The sequence below is a fragment of the Hermetia illucens genome, chromosome 4, assembly GCF_905115235.1.
Source record: "Hermetia illucens chromosome 4, iHerIll2.2.curated.20191125, whole genome shotgun sequence".
NCBI lineage: Eukaryota > Metazoa > Arthropoda > Insecta > Diptera > Stratiomyidae > Hermetia > Hermetia illucens.
In genome coordinates, this window is record NC_051852.1 from 61,936,752 (window position 1) to 61,959,422 (window position 22,671).

The 22,671-nt window shown below is 41.3% G+C and overlaps 2 protein-coding genes across 3 annotated transcripts in view; both read right to left on the reverse strand.

Annotated features, from left to right (window-relative positions):
* Positions 1 to 303: 303 nt before the first annotated feature.
* LOC119656097 (beta-1,3-galactosyltransferase 5) lies at positions 304 to 1,759 on the reverse strand. The gene is made up of 2 exons (XM_038062407.1): positions 1,475 to 1,759; positions 304 to 1,415 (listed from the first exon to the last, which is right to left on the reverse strand). Exons 1-2 carry the CDS (start codon positions 1,698 to 1,700, stop codon positions 523 to 525), a joined length of 1,119 nt encoding a protein of 372 aa, XP_037918335.1. The 5' UTR covers positions 1,701 to 1,759; the 3' UTR covers positions 304 to 522.
* A 13,786-nt stretch (positions 1,760 to 15,545) lies between these two features.
* The window catches only part of LOC119656155 (open rectifier potassium channel protein 1), a 76,959-nt gene continuing 69,833 nt past the window's right edge, over positions 15,546 to 22,671 (reverse strand). The window contains exons 3-7 of one of the 2 annotated variants that reach the window (XM_038062490.1): positions 18,540 to 18,841; positions 18,230 to 18,481; positions 18,066 to 18,169; positions 17,806 to 17,953; positions 15,546 to 17,368 (exon numbers count right to left, since the gene is read on the reverse strand). In XM_038062490.1, the coding sequence (XP_037918418.1) occupies positions 15,794 to 17,368; positions 17,806 to 17,953; positions 18,066 to 18,169; positions 18,230 to 18,481; positions 18,540 to 18,841 (2,381 nt within the window). In that variant the 3' untranslated portion in view covers positions 15,546 to 15,793. The remainder of the gene's footprint in view (positions 17,369 to 17,805; positions 17,954 to 18,065; positions 18,170 to 18,229; positions 18,482 to 18,539; positions 18,842 to 22,671) is intronic. The other variant, XM_038062489.1, reaches the window with a different exon arrangement.

Genomic DNA, 22,671 nt, shown 5'->3' on the forward strand with positions numbered 1-22,671 from the left:
TTATTTTTCTTCCTCATTTTAGCGTTTTCTGTTTATTTCACTGAGGACAGTACTAAGTACATTGCTTTAAACCTTGCTTATTTATCTAGGTCAGTATGTTATGCGAATATGTCGGAATATGACGACGAGTTTAGTAGATTCACACTTACATAGAAATAGTAACTTCCAACTTGACAAAACAGCAGCTCAATATCTTCGCAGTTGCGGCCTTTTTAAAGCCAACGAGGAAATTTCATTGACGTTACTGGTACCGATACCTACCAGTGACCCTGAAAAAGTTGAATTAAAAATGGAAGGGGTGTGAGTTGAGAGTCTGACTTTGGGAAGACAATATTTTATTGAAAATATAAAATTCGCATTATTCTTTCATTAAAAAAAGTTAGTACAAAACTTGCTCTTAATCTAATATTTGTAAATCACAGTTTATGGCAGCTTCATCAAGCAAAACTACAAAGTAAAAGCATATTCAAACCACTGGACGGATCATCTAGCTTATTCGTTAGTTTTTCGCCTCTCCCTCCGTTATCGTATGGGCACCGCCCTCACCAACGCCTTGCCGTGATCACTTACTAGATTTTTCACTTTCGCTACACATGTTTGTCTCAAACCCATCTCAGGCGATCTCTTCACACATTCGTCAAAATAACACTTCTCGACTTCATGTACGAACTCTATGAGAAGTTTATTGTCGCCGCCGTTTGGTCCTACGTAGAATTCGCACTCATACGAATGATCTTTTAGATCGCGGACGCAGCAATCGAAGAATTCAGAGTTTGCCGAGAACCAATTGTTCAGCCGGATCAGTGGAACCGCTATTGAATCCCTTAAGATTCCTGTTACAAAAGTATCGTCGATCCAGAAGAAGCGGGCGTGTTGTGACTCCTTGACGAGATTGCGTGCCACCCTTTGGTTGGTCAAATAGAGCCACCCAGACAAGTAATCAGGGTACGCATCGCCGCCGTACTCATCCAACGAAACAAACCATTTGCTTGCCGAGACACGGATGGGCTTTTTATTATCCAAAATGTAGCCGGCCATGAAGTTTTTCACACTGTCGCGCAACTCGAGCGTCTCTAGGTAACTTTTTATGAAGAAAATGTCGAACACTGAGTCGTCGTCGATCTTTATGAGAAATTTCGCTTTCGGACATTCAGTCACTGCCCATTTCAAGCCCATTACGTGCTTGTAAGTTAAATTGCGATACGCCTCCAAGAAGTTGCCCTGCACCAAGTCTCCGAACTTCCGTTGTTCGTCTTCGATCTGCTTTTGGTTGATGAATGTCTCTCTCGGAGGGATTTCAGCCAGGAGAAAAACCCGTATCAGCCCCATTTCGTTGAGCTTTGTCTGGGAAATAGCCTGGCGATGGGCCGATCGCAGCTCATCATGACCGACATATGAAGTCACGATCATCACACCTGCAATTAGACAATCTTATCTGAACTCGCAACAAGCAGCGAATTAATAAATGTATCACCAAGCAGTTCACGATCGAACTTTTTGCAGAGTTTGCTATTAATCCTATATTGAAAATTGTGCAGATCGACCAACTGCTCCTGTTTGATGTCTTCCTGTTCGTACTCCTCTTGCAATATCAGAAACTTATCGCGAACATGCTCTTCCTTCATTTGCAGGATTAGCACAATTATAGCCACTGTGATAGCACAAGAGAGAATTTTCAGGAACTTCCTTGAGCGCAGCATTCCGCAATCCGGTTTCTTTATATAATAAACAGACCGATGGCAACAAAAAATCAACCCAAACAAATTTGACAGATCTGCCTGATCAGTTTCGGAATTTTACAGTTCAATGGAATGAGTGAAATTTATACGATCCCGAAATTTTTTGAGTGAAATAATGGTCTTGGTACAACCGGAAGTGAATTGTTGTGAAGTTCTACAATAGAAGAAATTGAATTTCCTCTGATGCAACAAACCAGTGAATCTTTGGCAATAGTCTTGCGTTTTATTTTATAATTGGGGGCAGCGGCAAGAGAGTCGTTAACGAAAATTTAAGAAACATCAAATGCAGTAGCCGCTCGGAAATTTGAAACAAAATGTGTTAACTATTTCTAATTTTCAAGCGTCCACACTTCAAACGAATTGCATATAGGTTGAATTATGCATAGATTTATAATGAATAAAATGATGCGATTAGGAAGAGAAGAGATTATTTGCTTTAGATCGCCTTTTGCTAGTTTTTGCAGGCAAGGCTACGGCTTTGCCTCTAACCTGTTTTATGTATAGCTAAGCAAACCATTAGCGAAATGAATTGCTTCTGCATGGGATACCCGTGTGTTCAATTCAACGTCATCATTTTATTTTCCATCCGAGCTCCCGTTACTTTCTGCAGGAATCAGAAGACTTTACATTGTGTATTGTGCCTTCCCAAAATCTCATGTCTGATACAGAAGTTGGAACAGTGTTATCGGCAGAGTGGCCCAAAAATCGGTTGCAGTACAGACTCTTTTTGATTGAGAAACTTAATCCCAGACGGACTTTAAAAACAGAACAGCTTTGAGGATAGTAACTTTTTTCAATGCTAGCGATGTTACCGCAGTTCGGTGCAAAGGTGAAAGTCAATCTAGTGCTAATTAGTGGACAGTCCCGGAGCCAGCCACATGGCGTCTCGACTTATTGGAACCGCTGTCGCTGGATTTGGGATGGCGTTTGACCTCGGGTTCGGGACACAGGCTGCGAAGAAAGCATTCTTAACATCGCTTTGGAATCAGTGCTGGACAGGTTACGAGTTTTGGCGGACGACCATCAATACATTGCAGTCGAAGTGATTGGCGTTATCTTTGGAGGACATCGTTTTTGCCGACCTGCAGAAAGAACGGCATTCGTTTAGATGGGAGCTGGCATGCACCATAATGGCACTGCTAGGCACGAGCAAGTCGACGGGGTGGATGAGGAACCGTGGAGACTTGATTATAAATTGATCACAAGAAAGATTGCCAGAACTTGATAGTATCTCGGTAAAGTTGCACGAGCTGATATTCGATCATCGGAGGGACCCACTCCTCAGCGCCTTCAACGCTTACCTTGTCGCTTCTAAGTGTCGACTCACCCTCTCTAACATTCCTTACGACAGTCTGAATCGACATGCCAGAAAAGTCGGATATACTGTCGAATAGGCGCAAAACAGATGCCAGAGGCGGAGAACTGTTAGGGATGATGTGTACCTACTACGTTCTCTCCGAACCAGCAGTCATGATGGCCGAGGAAGTGACTCCCGTTACCCTCCTTGCACAAGAACCTAAAACGATTTACAAGTGCAAAAAAGATACCCAAGGAAGGTAGTGGTTCGTGAAAAAACGACAACACATACTCAGAAGACACAGATTGCGCGATATATCAGCAATGTAGCAAACTATGGTGAAATTGATTATTATTATTATTTCTCTACCCAGCTTCTAAGCAGTCGTGGAGGTTTTCAGGTTACCTGCAATATAGGGAAGGTATGCCTCTCCGACTGTGTATTTTGCAATGAAGTGGTGGACGACACCGATCACATCTTTCTTTTTGATGGGATTCATCGACAACTTTACGCAGTTCTCTACGGACAACAGCTCTTGTGGAGACAATAAAGCTCGACCTGTGAGAGACCAGATGGTAGAGGGTTCTTTGAACCAACAGTTTCCCAAAGAGATATATGTAGTTCTTTACCTTTAGAAGAACTTACCTCCACTCCCAGCGAGTACGATACTTATTGAAATCTTTGACAGCGATGAATTTGTCGCTTAAAGTTTTGAAAGAACTGTGTGAACTATTCCGGAGTTATCTTATGTCTTGGTAGGTAATTTCATCTAATCGCATCTGTAGGCATAGCGAGGTTCCTTGAATAATGTTGTTAAGTAGTGTTCAACTCTATCGGCTATCGAAAGAAAGAGAAAGAAAAATAGTGGACAATAGACTCCCCGCCACTAACGAAGGAAATCTACTTTTCTGCAGCCTGTGAATCTTTCAGAAACGTACGTTTTATCGCCGTCCAGGTAAAAATGTCAGCATTTTATTTATTTATTTATTTAATGAGAACAATACACAGAAAACAAATTCCTTATTACATATTGTCCTCAGAGGGAGGAGCAAGTGAATGGCTTATTTTACGCTTAAAACTAGAAAAGGAAATAGAGTCAAAGGACCCAAGCTGTAGGGCGTTGTAGGACCGGCATAGCCTCGGGATCGGAGAGTGGAAGTAAATCTCGAGCTCCGCGAAGGGTATATCAAAAATTTCCGCACTACGTGTGTTATGAGACGAAGCGATACGGAAAGTAATATCCGAGTTGGCGGAGCAGTCCATCAAACGATTGCAGAGTTTGAAAAGAGTACACATATCAAGGAAGATACGGCGTTGCTGTAGGGAGGGAAGATTGAGGGTGAGGAGTCGTGACAGATATATTTGCTATCTAGCCTGTTACCATCACTGCCGAAACGTAAAGTAACTTGATGGATTGTCCATTGCCGCATCAATTTCTCACTTTCCTGTTAAAAACTGATTGATTACTTGAAAAGTAACAAATAACAGACATTAAACCGGATGCTTTTATGTAGATAAGATTCAAATTGCTCGCTCGCTGACGTCATCCCGTTTCTTTTCCGCCTTGTGAGAATTCAATTCTTAAATCATTATAATAATATAATAATGATGGTTACGAATTCATTTTTTTTAACGGATATGGTAATTGGGCAGTAAAAAGCCTATACTAATTTCTTAACGTGGAGAGTATATTAAATTATAAGGGGGGTTGACGTGCATTCAAGGTTCATTGTTTCAAACAAAACTTAAAATCGATTCAATGTCTGTCTGTTCGGAAATATTGGAAAGACACCGGGGCTGGTCGGCCAGTGCGGGAGTCTTACCCACTACAATCACTTCCGACTTGCCCATCACTGCTCCCTGGGGCCACTCTTACGTGTTAAATTATGGGCCGGAGTTACCTCACTTTAATTAGGTCCCCTTTCTTCTCGCCGCAGGGTTTAACCACGCCCTCGTGTTGTATCTAAAAGAAATCTAGGCCTCAAAATACATTCCGTTCCGATATCTGCACAAATAAAGTTAATAATAGTATATTAGCATATTTTAGAAATTTAGACAGAAACCCCTCTTAATTTCATGCTAGAACTGCAAAATTTGGTATCTACATAAAGGATAACATAAGGCAAAACTTTGGGAAGGAAATCCAACTATAATACTATTAACAAAGTTATAAAAGGTGAAACCATTATATTTTGTGTGAATTTCGTGCTTTCTAAAACGTGTATGACGTAATCATAACATATCAATTCGTCAGTACCACAATGTAGTGAGCTCACGTGAATGGGAGGTCGCAGGAAAATATTCCGTTTTAGTTTTTAATCATTTAATATCAATTACTCCAGCCAGACATATGTATGTGTATGGTTGTGTGTGGAGTTGCCAAATCTCCCATCAGCCGCGTCCCTTCGTGCGGATAAGGGAATGCTCGGCGAATGTGTCATGGACATGCACATGCACGCATCCGGAGATGTGCCTGTATGGACATGCTTATGTGCAGACCGGGTAGGTGGGAAGTAAACGCCAATGCGTAGATAAAAATTGGCTATGGGTAGGATACCCAGAAATGAAACTAAACATGGAGGAACAGAAGGAGAATAAAGTTACGGTGCAGGGCTTCGGAAACCCAGTACCGGAGGTTTTTGGGAGTTGGCGAGCGGGCTCCCGGCCGTCGATATCCAACAATTCAGTGCCTCAGTAGTGGGAACCTTGGCTACTGTGGCATCTAATGTTGCAAGCGTACGGGAGGGACTAGAACTGGCTTTATTGGCGGACTCGTTCAGAAAGAGCTGGAATTCTCCGCAGATCCCCTCCTACGCGGGCACAAGACCCCGTGATGGCTACCCACAGTGAGAAGTGTGTAACGGGAGATTTCGATGAGGAAGAATCCTTGACGCCGAATCACCCGAGCGATGCTTTGGGCAACGATCAGTCTAGAGCTGCCTTTACTGGCTTTCGTAAAAAGATCATGGAGCTGTGTAAATTCATAAAGGAGCGCAGGAATATTCCCTACAATATAAGGGCCATGATAAGAGGCATCCGTTTGACGTACGGCAAGGTCCAGGACGAACGAGGGTGAAAGCCGTCGATTGAAAAAGTGAACCAGGCGACTCAAGTAACGCCTGTTGAAAATTCAAAAGGGGAGAAAGCGGGAAAGAGGCTGCGTGAAAAACTGAACGACTCAACAGGCCAGCAAACCCCGAAAAGAAACAAGGATTCAACTCCCAAAAAGGCGGAGCACATGAGAACTATGAATGAAGCTGCCAGTGAAACTATTGCAGCGGTGACCTTCAGAAAAGAGATCGGACCTTCAAAGGCGGATGCGGAAGCTTGGAGGAAATGATCAGAGGAAGATAAGACCGGAGGTGATTATCATTTCCAAACGAGACGAAGGGTCACACGTCGACATTCTTAGGAGAGTGAAGGCAGACCCCCAACTCACCATTTTAGGAGACAATATCAGCGGCATTAGACGATCCCAGAAGGGAGACCTTATGTTGGAGCTTAAGAAATGCAAGGACGTAACCGCGGATAAATTCTTGAGCCAAATCGGAAAGTCGTTAGGATAGGAAGCCGACATAAGGGATAGCAGGCTGGAGATCACTATAATCTGCAAAAAATAGATAAAATCATGACGGAAAAGGAGGTTCGCGAAGCGTTGGAGAAGCAGTTCAATCTTGCCGGACTACAAGATCCAGCAGTTAAAACGCTGAGGAGGAAAGCCAAAAAGAGCTACTTCAAATAGCTGTGTGACCATGCCGACATAAACCCTTGGGTCGAGGCCTACAGAGTGGTAATGAAAAGGCTGCGGAAACCACCCCAGGACCTGTCCGCGCCTCTTGAAACAGATTGTTACCACTTTGTTCCCTCACCACGAAAATAGGGGAAGGCAAATGGTTGTCCAGCTTAATGAGGGCATAATACCTCCAGTAACTGTGGAGGAGCTGCGGGAAATATGTGGTGGGATCGGTGACAATAAGGCCCTCGGTTTGGACGGTATCCCCAATCGAGCTTTGAAATTGGCAGTGAAGACTAGGCCCGACCTTTTCGCCGGCCTAAAAGAAGGAATATTTCCTGTCCAGTGGAAAAAACTGGTGGTGCTTCCAAAATCTGGTAAGTCACCTGGAAACCTTGGCTTTGAAGGTTTGCAGTGCTTTTAGAACCACATCAGATGGGGCAGTATTGGTGCTGGTAGGCATGATCCCTGTTGACATTCTGGCTAAAGAAATGAGTGTGCTGTACCATGCAAGACGTAGAAATGCGACAAGGTCAGAGTCGCATGATCTCTCGCAACGCAGATGGGACGAGTCTACGAAAGGTCGGTGAACGCACAGGCTCATTCCCAACAGTAGGGTGTGGCTTAAGCAGAAACATGAGGAGATCAACTACCACATTACCCAGTTCCTCACGGAACACGGTGGTTGCTACAGGAAGTATCTGCACCGCTTTGGGTTGGATGATTCTCCGAATTGTTCCAGATGCGATGGCATACTGGAAGATCTTGAGCATGCGATGTTTCACTGCCCAAGATTTGCGATGGAGAGGAGGAGCTTAAACTAGGTGCTGGGTAGGTGCATGACCCCGGAGAGCTTGGTTTCGGAGATGCTGGAGTCCGTGGAGAAGTGGCTTACGGTTTGCTCCGCAATCATGCAAATGCAGGAGGAGTTGCTGAAGGAGCAAAGAAGGAGGAAAGCCGCAAAAAGAGAAGGACGAGGGCCTAAGAGCAAACCTACCCCGCGAAGTAATACGTTAATGGTGGTCCCGCGGGGGCTAGGGCTTGAGATACCGTTTTGGCTTTTAGTGGGTGCGAATTCCACCCGCGCCCGCTGTAGCTCCAGCGTTTGGGCGTGTACGAACAAAAAAAATTTGTGTGTTTTTATGTGTATGTAAATGAAGCTTCGGGGTATTGCCTAATTCATTTAGATATATTTGTACATTAAACAAGCGGTATTCAATGTACGTACTTTAGATGTACATATGTATACTTTTATGAACGAAATAAATCGGAAATATGTAGTAAATAAGTATAGTATTTGGTAATAGGTAATGTTTGTTTGTTTAGGATGAGCATAATATCTGTCTGTAATATGTACGTATATCTTGTAGTTTGAAAAGAGTATTATATAAAGGAATATTTTGGGCTTTTAGCCATATACGAATGGAAAAATATGCTTAGAAAGTTTCTTTCATATGATGAATACAAAACCTTTATATCCGAAGCGCCAGTATTCCGACTTGTTTGAATGATTTCATTGCCGTAGTCATCTAGTTACAGATTTCCTCCTTTCGGTTTTTTTCGCCTTTGAAAATGGAGTGATGGACTTCATGTCAATCGGCACCATTCCCGAGTTAACGGGAGCAGCATCATTTGGAACAGTTCTGAAGGCTGAATACCTGCAGGACTGTTCTTCTGTTAGCTGCAGTCAGTTTATGTGCGATAGATAAGATATACAACGCTGTTCTCCAAACGGATGATGGAATTCACCACCCCCGCTATTGCATACCGTGGCTCAACTACATTCTGCATAATTCTTGCTAGAGCCATATTCGCTATGAACGCCCTTTCGCAAGTACACTCTATGGGTTGCTTAAAATTGAGTTTTGCGTCTGTCTTCACTCCCAAGTATTTGATGATCTGCTGATGATACGGTTCCCAATTTTAATACAAGAACAATTTTTCTTAAGGCACTTGCAGATGAAGACTGCTTTCGTCTTTTTCTACGTGTGTGTCAGTCCAACGCTCTCCAAGCAGACCTTAACAGCACTGAATGCTTCGCATGAGTACATATCAGAATTTTCCGGATGCTTTGCGACCACAGAGAGTGATATATCGTCGACATAATCCATTAAAGTGGCCTCCACCGGATCAGGAAGAGTAAGTATATCATCTTGCATGATATTCCACTGCAGTGGGCACAGCATCGAACCCTGTGGGGCACCCGCGGTGACAGTGTACTACTGGAGTTCACCATCGGTGTCATACCAGAACGTACATTCTTGCAAATAGCTATCGACAATTGCAGCGAGATAGGTGGGAACACCAATCGTCGCCAAGGACTTCTGTATAAGGTCCCAGCTGGCTGAATTGACCAAGCCAATAACCAATTGATGGTATCTATGATTGATCCGGATTTACTGACAGGCCTCCTTGTTCTCAAAAACTGCGAGCAACCTATTAGAGATTACGCAATCCAAAATATTCCAAAATGTCATCATATTCTGAGTCGTCCCATCATAATTCTATACGCGCTCCCCCACGGATTTACATACGCTTCTAATCAAAGTATTCCTTCCTTAAAGTATTCCTTTCTGCTTCGCTCGATCTCTCCATATTTTGAAGATAATTGCCTCGTGATCGCTGTGGATGTAGTTCTCGCAAATCTGTCACAACATATCACGCACAAGTGCAACGCTGCAAAGTCCAGGTCCACGGTTCATATAGAGACCCCTTTCCGCCATACATGAGAAATTGGGGCAGCACATTTTTTTCACACACTATATGGTCTTGTTGGCCTTGAAAGTGCTAAATTAGTGCTTTTAGAAACGAATTGTCAGAACCTATCCAATTGAAAAATCTGAAAAAATCGCAATGGAACATCTATACGAAATGTAGGCTTCCCGTACCAATATCAAATAAAGTTAAGAATGGTAGTACAGGCCCCAGGCCGAAACGTGGATTCGTGTTCACGAGGGAACATAAAACGTAGGAAACGCTCTACTACTAAACCCTATCCCCACCTCCACGCGATGATCGCTCGGAGCCCTTTCTTAATGAAAAACTGCAAACGGAGAAGGATGAAGGCGAGTCTCCCATGCTTAAAACGGCTGAGAACGTTATATGGAAAACCAAAGTTACGAAGCCATGGAAGGAGTCTCGAACAGGATAGATTTTACAACTGCGAACCCGGCAACGAAAACGGAACAACGATTTGCGCATTTTCTCTTGGAACGTGCGCTCTCCGTACAGACCGAATGCCGCTCAGCAGCTAGCCGATATCCCCTTCTGCTGATGTAACAGCGTTGCAAGAGATACGCTGGACATATAGCAAGAGATACCCTGGATTCATAGCTTACATAATTCAATCAAATTTGGACATTATATTAGTCATATTTCAAACAATTTTTGAATATGTTCTTGAATAATTCAATGCAAAACTAGCAAAGTTACGCGGCATTATTCCGCTGAAGTTCCTTCCTAGGATCCTCCAATTACGAACTTGTGGCGACTCCAATTTTTTCGCAAGACGAAAAAGCTTTTAATTTTACATTACAACTTATTTTCTTATTTTACAGCTGTTGAGAAAAACATATATGAATTTTCACCATTTTTTGCTAAATGGTTCATATTCTTCGCAAATCAATGAGGAATCACACCTCCAAATTTCATATTGATCGGCTCATTACTTTTTGAGTTAGAATTCACGCAAATGCGAGATAAGCTATTTAGAGAAAAATGTATTTGTAAACAAATTGATTGAAAAATTGCCCTTCGGATATGAAGGCATTTCTTGCTCTTAATTTCAAAGTAAATACAGGGACTATCGCCAAGTATTTATAAATAAGCTATTTACATAGTGCTACAAGATTACTCAAGGACATCAAGTGATTACCTCCTGGGCGTTCGATCCCCAGCCTGTACTTAATAATCGCTCGGTTCTACGCCCATAAATTTTAAAGTAACCCGAATTTTACTTTGACATTTTTGCAGCGTATTTTGGTCTAAGATAAGGATTCATGCAATAAACAAAAAATCGATTCTGAAAACTTTCTAATCTAGTTCCCCCTTAAGGGGTTAGGCCCCTATAGCAATTTTAAAAAAATGTTTGTTTTTGTTTTTCTGAAAAAATGCCCTATCACCTTAAAAATAAGATGCTCAAAGGATTAAGGTGGGTAAAACATAAAAAATATATTCTTCTATTTTCAATGAATACCTAAAATTTTCAACGGGTTTTTCTCGAAACTACTTTTTTCAAGTTGGCCAAACTTATAACTCGAAGAAACCTTGACCAATTGACTTAAAACTTTAACTGTATATTCATAATTACATTCTCCGTGGAAGTAAGAAGATTTTTTAAATTCTTTTTTTAAAACGCGCTTCTTCGATCGATAATCTTAAGTAATAATATATGCATGTGTTTAAATTTTGTGTCACTGTTATATATTTTTAAGGTTTAATGTAAAACAAAACCTTATTAAAATCGTCTGTCCGTCTGTCACACACACTTTTCCCCAAAAGGGGTGCATCGATTCAAACAAACGAGTTTATAGGGCGGCTCCCCTACATGCAAAGGAGGGGGCGTACTTTTTTCACCGAAAGTGTGTGGTAGTCATGTGTGTCAAATGAAAACCGCCGATTAGCACTGATATTATCTTTGAAGCAAATTGTAAAACAGGCGAGTAAGGAGTCAAAATGTGCACACCTAAAGTGATACAGGACTCATTTTCGGAAACTACCCAACCCAAAAATCTGAAAAAAATCAGAACCGCCCTTAACTTCCTCCCAGCAGTACTATGCAACAGCATAGAGGATATTATTGCGCATAGTACTTTTGTGTAGCTTACTGTCTTTTTGGTGAAGAATTTCAATCGCCAATGATAATGTTCTTAAGAAAAATTCAGTATCGTCTGGCCATTCACAGTTATTACGATTCTCTACACATTTGTGATCAAACTCAGTAATTTCATCGAAAGAAGGAGTAACACAGTTTTCTAACTTTGGTATATATGGGTTTTCAATATATTTCGAACATTAATTTTCACACATTGCATGTTCCTGATATTAATTAACGCTACGTTACAACATTATTATTATCATCACTCAATTTAGAAACTTCAGTCGAAGAATTCCACGTCTGGTGAATGGTTTTCTACTTGGCCGCGTGAGAAGCTGCGTGTACCTCCCGGTGGTTGCGACAGAAGAGATCGACTTATCTCCATGCGGTCTTATCCTGCCCCAACCAACGGCACCTTCTCACCGCTAGTCCTCCACACCCGTGGCGAGTTCTAAAAAGTGGAGAGTTGGGTGCGCCATCTATTTGCTCGCAACATTAGAAATAAATTTCGAATGCTACAACAACATTAGAAATAAATTTCGAATGCTACAAATCCTGCCGTGCCACATCACTTCGCCCCCAGGTGAAACCTAGGGGGTTTTGGCTACCGATCCCGGAACTTCGATCACCATCAATCCACGAAGCGGACAGGACGCTGCTTCCGGGCGCACACAGGTTTCAGCCTGGACAGAGAGACCGCCTTTTTGTGTCCACCTATCTCGAGCTGGGAGAAATGTCTCCCCGCTCGAGAACGCGGTACGGGCCCTCATATGGAGGCTGCAGTCGCTTCCGGACGGCATCCGTCCTGACCAGAACGTGCGTGCATGTGTCCAGTTCCTTGGGCGAACAGGCAAGTGCGGACGAGTGTCGGGTGGGTGGGACCTCTTGTCGAAGACCGGATCGCTCTCCTCGTATACCAGCTCCGCGGGGCTGGCAGCAAATTCCTCTCGGCGGGTTATACGTAGGCCGAGGAGGACGAGAGGCGAGGACTTGAGTCCAGATGGCGGCTTTCAGCATCCAGTGCTAACGTTCTAGCATCCCATTGGATTGCGGGTGGTATGCAGTAGTCCGCTGGCGTTTAAAACCCAGGAGTTTGCCTAACTCCGAGAAAAGGGTGGACTCAAATTGCATTCCCTGGTCAGTGATGACCAATGCAGGGACGCCAAAGCGAGGTATCCACTCTCGGCAGAGGGCTTCGGCACAAGATTGCGCCGTAATGTCTTTCAGAGGTATTGCCTCAGGCCAGCGCGTGAACCTGTCGATGATTGTGAGGCAATACCTATAACCGTGCGAGTCTCGCAAACGCCCTACTATATCGAGGTGTATCGTGTGGAACCGCTTGGTAGTGTGGGGGAATGAGCCCACTTCTTTCCTTACATACCGGGAGACTTTCCACTTCTGGCATACGATGCACTCTCTGGCCCAGGAATTGACATCCAGAAGTATCCGAGAAATCTAGTGAGGCGGGGATGTTAACCTCGGAGACACGAGACAAAGCGTCAGCAATTATGTTGTCCTTGCTGGACACGTGATGGATGTCTGACGTAAACTGGCTTATAAAGCTTAGGTGTCGAAGCTGGCAAGGGGACGCTTTGTCGGGCTTTTGTTTCAAAGCATACGTGAGAGGCTAATGGTCCGTGAACACTGTGAACGGCCTGCCTTCTAGGGAGAAATGGAAGTATTTGATACTCAAGTACGCGGCGAACAGTTCGCGATCGTAGGTACTGTAGTGCCGTTGAGCGGGATTCAACTGTTTCAAGAAGAAGCTCAACGGCTGCCAGACTTGATCCATCTTTTGGTGAAGGGCAGCACCTACTGCGATGTCAGAGGCATCAACAAAAACGGCTAGGGGTGCATCTTGCAGAGGAAATGCCAAGAGTGTAGCTTCGGCCAGTTGTTGACGAGATTTGTCAAACGCGCGGATAGCCTCTTCAGACCGCACGCTCTCTCGCGTGTCCTTAGTTTTGGGGCCAGACAAGAACGCGTTCAAAACCGACTGGTGATGGGCGGCCTTGGGCAGGAAACGATGGTAGAATTTCCAATGCTGCGAATCCTGCCGCGCCACAGTACTGCGAAGTTTCGTGGAAATCCGGTCATTAGCATCAAAGTTATAGTAGTTCAAACTTGTCAATTTCGCGCGAATTTACTGCATCTTAAGCCATGCAAATCAAATGACGTCATAATTAATGAGAGTAATTGTGTTGAGTTTGAAGGGGGCATACTTGCGAAAGCAGGTGTAAATTTTTTTTAGAGAATATGGTCATGTGTGGTATTAAATGAAAGGACTCGATTATTACTTTGTGTTCTGTTCTTATTTCTGATATTGGGTGGAACATTATGGAGTGAGGGCTTAAAGTGTGACCATCAAACAGTGAAACAGGTCTCGTTCCCACAACTTACCCAATCAGAAAATCTAAAAAAAATTACAGTGATGCATCTATATGAAATCTAGAGCTTAAAATACATTTCATTTCAATATCTGCTCAAATAAAGTTAATAATAATTTATTGCCATGTATTAGAAATTTACCCGAAAACCCCCTTAAGTACATCCTAAAAGTACAAAATGTGGCATTACTTTCGTTTTTCTTTTTTAGGTTTTTTTTTACTTATTTGCACATCAGAATCAGGTGCCATGGGAGAAAGGATTTCGGAGCGTGCAATGAGGATTGCGAGCGTATAATCGATTTTGCGGACACCCATGGCCTTGCACTTATGAATACATGGTTCATCAAACGATTATCTCATCTTATATGTTGTCAAATATGCCTTGCGCCAATGCTTAGCGGCGGAGGGGCTCGCCCGTTGAGCTGAAATTTTTTATCGTATTTCAAAGATACTTGAAAACTGTTCTGCGTCGCCATCAGTGTTCATTGACGAAATGACCTCTCACCGCTTCTTGTTCTTGTGATGAATATTGTGATGCGGGATATCCAAAGTCTAGAGACTTACACACTGCTCCACTACCCAACAGGGCACATGTTAAAGAAGGAGAAGAGGAAAATTTGAGGAACATCGTTGTTCAGCCCAGCAATTATAGAGATATTACGATATTTTAGAAGATAACCCCACATGTCTAGAACTTCAGTTGCCTATATCAAAGGAACTTCAGCAACGGAAATTCAGATATACTTACTGCGGCAATAGATAGAAAAACAATTGAAATACAATTATAAATTATACCATCAACTTCAAGGCAACCTATGACAGATAACCAGAGTAAAACACGATCATAGGAGGGTTTAACATCCCAACAAAATCAACGTATCAGATCAGGTCAAAGCTATAGGATTGCATTCAACATCTCCAAAAAAACTCGCCACAGGAGCTGCACTGTAAATTACCTGCATTACCGTATGTTCTTTTAACCTGAAGTTGGAGAAGTGTGTGGTTCGAGACTCAGGGCTAATCATCAGGGGCTCCCATATTTATTAAGTCCGCTCAATTTCTTGCTTATGAGACATTGATATCATCTGAAGGAACGTACGTACTTTAAAGTAAGCTTTTGTTGAGTTCGATTAGGCGCCATAACATTTGAAATTAGAGCAATCATTGTATCGAAAATATCCATGATTTACTTGACTCACACATAGCAAGATGCAACTTTGAAGAAATTAATTCATTCTTCTTTCCTGTCTGGAGTCAAAAGTCACAGCCTAGACAGTCCTTTTCAGTTCATCAAAGTCTTTCGGCTCAAAACATCTCTTTACACTGCGAAGCTTCTACAGTGCAAATTTTTACATATTTTTTGAAAATTTAGAATATAAACAAATTTGCAAATTTTTAACCGCGCTTTAGAAACGGAAATGCTTTGGAGAATCTTCAATTCACCGGATGGCAATTGATGATTTCGTCGTTTGATAGTGAGGAAATCTATGAACGATATCGTGCGCTGCTGCGCGTAAATTTCTCAAGCGAATTTCAGATAAAACGAATGAAAATGGTATAATTCCAGATATAAAAATATTTATTTTCTGATCATAATATTATAACAATTACGGTACTTACTAACTGCTATCAGCGTTTTACAATATACATAATACTTGTGGTATATAGGTCTGACACAAACTCAAAAAATAAGTCGTGCGTGATTGTCGGCATTATTTACTACATTTTTTCTAATGTACTTTCAACAATGGTAGTAACTAAATGAAACAACATAAGTTTCAGCTTCCTTTTCGAAACTTTCCTAAACTTAATTTATAGGCCTCATTTTTGTGGAGGTTTATCAGTCACGCTACTCTTACGAGCAGCTTGTAGTTGGGCTATTCGGGAAAGAGGTGAATGAGTAGCAGTGCTACTGCTTGTTGGCGGTGTACCACGTCCTGCACTAGATTTCCTATGGAATAGACCTTGGCCAGCTGGTTCAGTGCTCATTTCTCGCGCTAATGGGGATTGTCTAACGGATAGTCTTCTTTGTAATGCTGTTTGCGCACTTGGACTTGACGCTGGAGTGACGGTTGGAGGAGTTTGAAGATTTGAAGGACGCACACTGAATCGTCTCTTAAATTTAGGGGTTTCTTTCTCGCTATATGGAGGTGGTTCTAATGGCCGTGAGGACAACCTTCGGGATGATGTTGCTAGATTATTTGGTGAGGTAGTTGGTAAGCTGCCGAAAATTGTAGCACGCCGGGGGGTTGTTGGTTTTTCCGGCTGGTTGTTTGAAAAAAGTGTGAAAAGTGGAGGTAAGTCAGGTGGAGTAAGACTGGCTGTTCCTAATTTTCTTCTGGGCTCTGGCTGTTGAGGAGCCTGCGGAAGATCAGGCTGCAGCTCTGCAGCGGTGTGCATCACTTCAAGAGCTCTGATGAGGTCGGCTATCGTTGTCGTTTCGAGTACTTGCTGGTCTATTTCCTCATTGGATGGTACTGAGAAAAGGCTAGGCCGTCGATAATCGAAGAGGCTCGGTCGCCTTGCTTCGAACATAGAACCACGTTGGTTAGGTCGTGCAGCTAAATAATTCTGAGCTTCGACGTCTGGAGTCGTTGTACTAGATTTCTTTCGTCGAATGAAATCCTCTGAAAGGTGCTTCTTGAATGGTTTCAATCGTTTCAAGAAAGATTTATTATCCGATTCCTTTGCGTCTTTTGATTCTGTCGCAATATCCTTGCCTTCTAGTTCGTTTACGTTGAGTATAATTGCACGATCTTTTTTACTCGGTGCTTGGAACGAAGCGCGATAAAGATCTTCTCCCTTTTTCCCAGTCTTAACTCTTCTATTGATCACTTGCTGAATATGATGGTTGTCACCACTCCACGTCCATTCACTGGGATCAGATGGCATAGTCTCTGGAGAAATGTAGAAATCTGATGCAGCGCGAGGTCTGCGAACGTAAGGGGTAGAATTTTCCGAAGACAGCAATGACCATCCTGATAACGTCTTTTCGCTATTCAAAATCTGAGAGTCGCTCAGTCCATGGTATCCGCCGTACATTCCGCCAATGGTATTCGTGCTCGTGATACTTCTCACATCGTCTGCTGGCGGACGAATGTTACCCAATGCAGTCACCACTTTTGCTAGAAGATCAGTAGTTTGCATAAACGCTTGAGCCGTTCGGAATGTTTTTTCTTTGTTGATCTTTTGAAGATCTGTGTCTGAAGACGTACGAGCTGGGGATGCGAATTGAAGTGGTCCTCTCACATCATCCGATTCGAAGTTTTCAGAGAATGCTCGTTTCCGATTGACGATAGGTGTAGTCACTCTATACATAGTGAGATCAGGGCAGGATGCGGATTTTCTCATAAGCAGATCCGTTTGGAATTTATCACCTGGTTCATTGTACACAGGCTGCATTTAAATACGAATTTGATAGAAATATATTGGGGTTATTGTTAATAGGGGAGAGTCTTACATAACATATATTATAGTTACAGTATAGGTAGATAGGTCTTGAATTTGAACATTTTTTTTAAACTGAGGTTAAAATATATTGTTGTTTTCTGTTTTTGTCTTTTGTTCAAATTCAAGAACGGCAAAACATCTTTCTTTTCATGCTAACGCTAACCAACTTTGAGACACTTACGAATATAGATTTGTCCTGGTTCCCAGCAATACTGAAGGGAAATAAAAGCATAATTAGCTCCATAAATTAATTTAAATGCATATTTCAATGCATAAACAGTAATAAAACACGTGCTTTCATATTTGTGCAAGAAAGAAAGAAATTGTGCCGTTCAACGTTCCTAAATACATTCAAACCGAACAAGTAATTGTCTCGTCCGTACCTTAAATTTCATTATGTATAGTTCATTCAATATCCTTCTTAAGTATCCAACATCTTTCGTTACATTGGTCCAGATGCGATTTTGAGTCGCTTTGATATTCATCGACAGTTGCTGTTCCAACCGGGATAACTTTTTACTGCTCAAGCCTCTGTAAGGAAGATGTTTGAACTTTTGTCAAATTTATGATGCTCTTTTTAACCGCCGGTAAGCAGGTGAATTCGAGCTCTCGATGCTGTTTATTTGCATTCGGCACAACTTACTTAGTTATGTAGGTCATAATCATGACTAAATATCCCAACGAGAAAATGAACCAGAATATAATGAAAATTTCATAAAAGATGAACTGAACACCAAATTTTTTTGCCTGAAACAAAGCAACTGGTGAAATTCGGGTGCGAAGAAATGAAAGTAGCTTGAGTATTACCTGTCCAGGCTGGAATGTTGGAACATAATCTCCAAATCCAATAGTGGTTGTAGTGACATATGAATAATATATCGAGAGCAAGTACGGCCATCCTTCAAAGTAGGAGAAAACGAGTGCAGGCAATAATATGAATATCGTAATTCCAGGAACCAGTGCAATAATTATTGTGGCAAATAATCCGAATTGCATGGGAACATATAAGGCATCGTGTGACATTTTGTATTTCTTATACCTCTGGTAGATTGCTGTGAACTACAAAGAAAAAATCGGTTCAATCTTTTAGGGGAAAATGGTTTCTTTTGGTACTCACTATTCTGCTGAAAAAATCTCCAAGTCCTGCGAATAGAATTCCATTTATCGGTATCCCAATCAATGAGTACAGGATCATAATCATTCGCCCTAAAGTTGTTGTTGGGGCTAAGTTGCCGTATCCTACAGTTGAACATACGGTGAATGCAAAGAACAAGGAATGATAAAAACTCCATGTTAGTGGTTGATCTTCCTCGGACAGTGTATAGTTGGTAACTGGTTTATCACAATAACTTGAGACTTTATTTAGGATTTCCGTTTGAACGGCTTCATTGTGTGGTGTTAGATGTTGTACTAAAAGTTCTGAAAATATAACCGAATTTCGTACTTTCATTATGTTTCTCTTAATATCTCCATTCAAATTAGTATACATAAAGGACAAATAATTAATGTCTTCCCTTTTATTCGACTGGGTCTTATTTCTGTACTTCCATTAGTACTCTAGATAAGGTCGATTCGGAAATCTGAATTAACGAAACACATAATAGAAAGAAACCAGTGGTAAGAAAACAAACGGGAAAAAAAGGAAAACGAAATAACACGTCAAATTCCTATGAAGTTAGACTGGCTACTTGAATTTTTATTCTAGTCTGTTAACTTTTTATTTATCACCATTATCGCTCCCAGCGGTAGAACAACCGTTTCCCGGTTTAGGCATGCCTTCGCAATAAATTTCAAACACCTGAGGCGGGTCCTATTCAATATCCATATAAGCTGCTTAACGTCGTGGCCAACGGAATTGCTCTATGTAAAGAAAGGTCTATCATGTCCGGGCTAAATCATCTTCACCCATACGGATTAGATGATGCGCTAACTGCAACCTATTGAGCCAGATTTTCTCCACAAACCAAGGGTCATAATTCCGCTCATAGAGATGGAGGTCCAAAAATTCTTCCAAGCAGTATTTTTCTTCCAAATGGGCCATTCGTATCATATACAAAAGAAATACGATATGCATGAAAACAGGCGAAGTTGGAGGAGTGTGTAAACCGGTTTTACTGTCTCCAGAAGAATTAAAACCTTGCTGAAATCAAAAATGTATATGGGTGTGGAAAAATGAAACAAACAAACAATCAAAGGCCATGAACCAATAAAACAAGCAGAACAAACCCTCAATAAATATAGCTACATAGAACACCGTCAGCCAGACATATGCAGATAACTAAAAATACAAACCAACACCAGTATCAGGTAACAGAGTAAACAACTAATAATTCAAAACAGAAAATTTTTTGTGAATTGCATGAAAGTTTTCTTCTAGCTAGCCGACGATGATGAAAAGGATTTTCACTTAGTTTACATTTCTATTAGTTTTGTTTGTCTGTACATCATGCGTCGAAATATGTAACGAGCAAATGTTTTGGAGATGAAAATTCCAATGTCAAAACTTTTTCACGTCAGAACGTGCGGCGTCGAAGCTACCTGCTTCTCTGCTTCCTAGCATAAACTTAAGGAGGTAGTGTAATAATATACTACACCAACATTTTTTTCAGGTTTTTGGGGTGAGTAGTTTCTGAAAATGACGCTTTGATTTAAGTGACCTTACAACTGATAGAACGATTATTAACTGATTTTCTTTTTTTTAGGGATCAGGGGAGTCCTAAGTCCGCATCGACTTGGTGCCGGACAGTGAATTTCAAAAAGTTCGCAATATACAATTAGTAAGTTTATTTGAGTAGATATCGGAATGAGACATATCTTGAGGTTTAAATTTCATATAAACGTAGCACCCTGATTTTTAAGCTTTTGTGTGAAACAAAACCTTATTAGAATCGAGTCGATGTCTGTCTGTCTGTCTGTCACATCCGATTTATTCGGAAACGGCTAGACCGATTGTCACGAAAATTGGTGAGAGCATGTGATCTGTTGTTCCCTTTCCATGCAGTAAGTGGCGCCATTTTGTGTTAAGTTTAAGGGGGGCCTTCCCGTACATGTGAATGGAGGGTGCAACATTTTTTTCATAAAATGAGGCCATGTGGGGTATCAAATGAAAGGGCTCAACTAGTACTTTTCGAAACTGGTTCCATATTTGATATTGCGTGAAACGCAAGGGAGTGGAGGCTTAAAATATGACCCCCAAAAAGTGTAACAGGTCCCGTTCTCAGAACCTATCCAACCGAAAAATCTGGAAAAAATCACAGTGGTGCATCTCTACTAAATCTAGGCCTCAAAATACATCCGGTTCCGATATTTTCACAAATAAAGTTAATAAGAGTATATTTCCACATTTTAGAAATTTACCAAATTTACCCTAGAAGTACAAAATGGGGTATAAAGGATAACATAATGCACAATATGGTCAAGTTTGAAGAAAAACCAACTATTACTAACAAAGTTATAGGGAGTGAAACTTTGCCATTTTTCCTGAATTTCGTGCATTCTACAATCTGTATGACTTCATCTTTACATATTAATTTGTCAATACCACAGGAAGGGAGTTCATATGAATGCGGCCGTAAAGAATTATTTTGTTTTGGTTTTTTAGTCATTCGTATATGAATATCAATTACTCCAAACAAACGTGTGTGTATGTAGGTATATAGCACCTGTGTGCTAATGAAGTTTACGGGTAGTGTCTATTTCAGATAGACATATTTGTACATTCAACCAATCACATTTAATATACGTACTATATATGTGCATATTGTCTTGTACATATGTATGCTTTTGCAAACGAAGTAAATCAAAAATATGGGTACGATCAATTTATATACGTGCATGTGTATGTACAGCATTCGGAGATAGGTAGTTTGTTTGTTTAGGGTGAGGATAATACCTATGGTTCTAATATGTACGTATGTCTTGTAGTTTGGAAAAATATGAAGGATTATGTTGGGTTTGTAGCTATATACGGATAGAAAAATATGCGTTGAAGTTTCTTACATAAGATGAACACAAAACCTTTATACTCGAAGCGTGAGCTTCCGGTATTCCGACTTGTTTAAGGTTTTGTTTGCAAAACGGGTGGAAAGCGACGATTTCTTTAACGGACTCATTCTTAGAAACTACCCAACCGAAAAATCTGAAAAAAAACATGAAGCTGCCTCTATATAGTGCCCAGGCCTCAAAATATTCTCCATCCATGTTATCTGTTCAAATTAAGTTAATAATAGTATATTACCATGTTTTTGGGAAAATTGAGTAAAACCCCCCTTAATTTTATCCCAGAGTTATAAAAGATGGTAGTAGTATAAAATAATAGTAGTCCCCAGTAGCTCAAAGTTGTCTTTATCGTTTAAATTTACAACCCGAAGTACTAAATCTGACATGCTAAATGCATATACATAATGGCCTACGTACAAATGGGATGGTTCTACACTCAAATATACTCACAGAAGAAGCAGACAAAACCTTTCATACCTGAAGTGGCCAGCTTCTGGTTTCCCGACTTGTTTCAAATTGGGTTGCGCAGTTTCCGAAATAGGTCGTCTCTCACTTTAGGTAATAGTCCCTTTAACGGACCTCTTTTCAGAAACTACCCAACCGAAAAATGCAGTGTCCGGGCCTCGAAATACTTTTCATTCCGATCTCTATTCAAATTAAATTAACAACAATACATTAATATGTTTTTAGGAAATTGATGTGAATGTCCCCTGAAATTTATCCTAGAATAATAAAAATTTGCAATGATATAGGCTACAGTATGAAGCATGATATCCCAAATCAAAATCGTATTATTACTGATAACGCCGACCCCGCTTGTGGATGGGACAAAGGCTAACGAAAAAGAAGAAAAAGATTCAAATCGGTTTACTGTCTGCCTGCCACACTCATTTCCTCAGAAATAGTTACACATATTGACATGGAATTTGGTGGAAAGGTGGGAACTGTGAATCCCCTTGTATGCAGTGAGTAACATAATTCTACGTTAAGCTTAAAGGGGTTTCCCCATACATGCAAAAAGGAGGTGTTATTGTGTGCGATGTGAAATGAAAAGTCTCGATTAGCACTTTTCGAAGCAAATATTAGTTTTGATATTGGTTGTAAAGGAGGGGATTACGGGGGAAATGGGTTAATTATTTCAAAGACCCGTCGCATAAACTAACTAAACTCAGCTAAAAAATTGTGGGCTGGCACCCATAACCAAATGGCAGCCAATCGAAAATTCTTACCCAATGCTGATAAAAAAACAC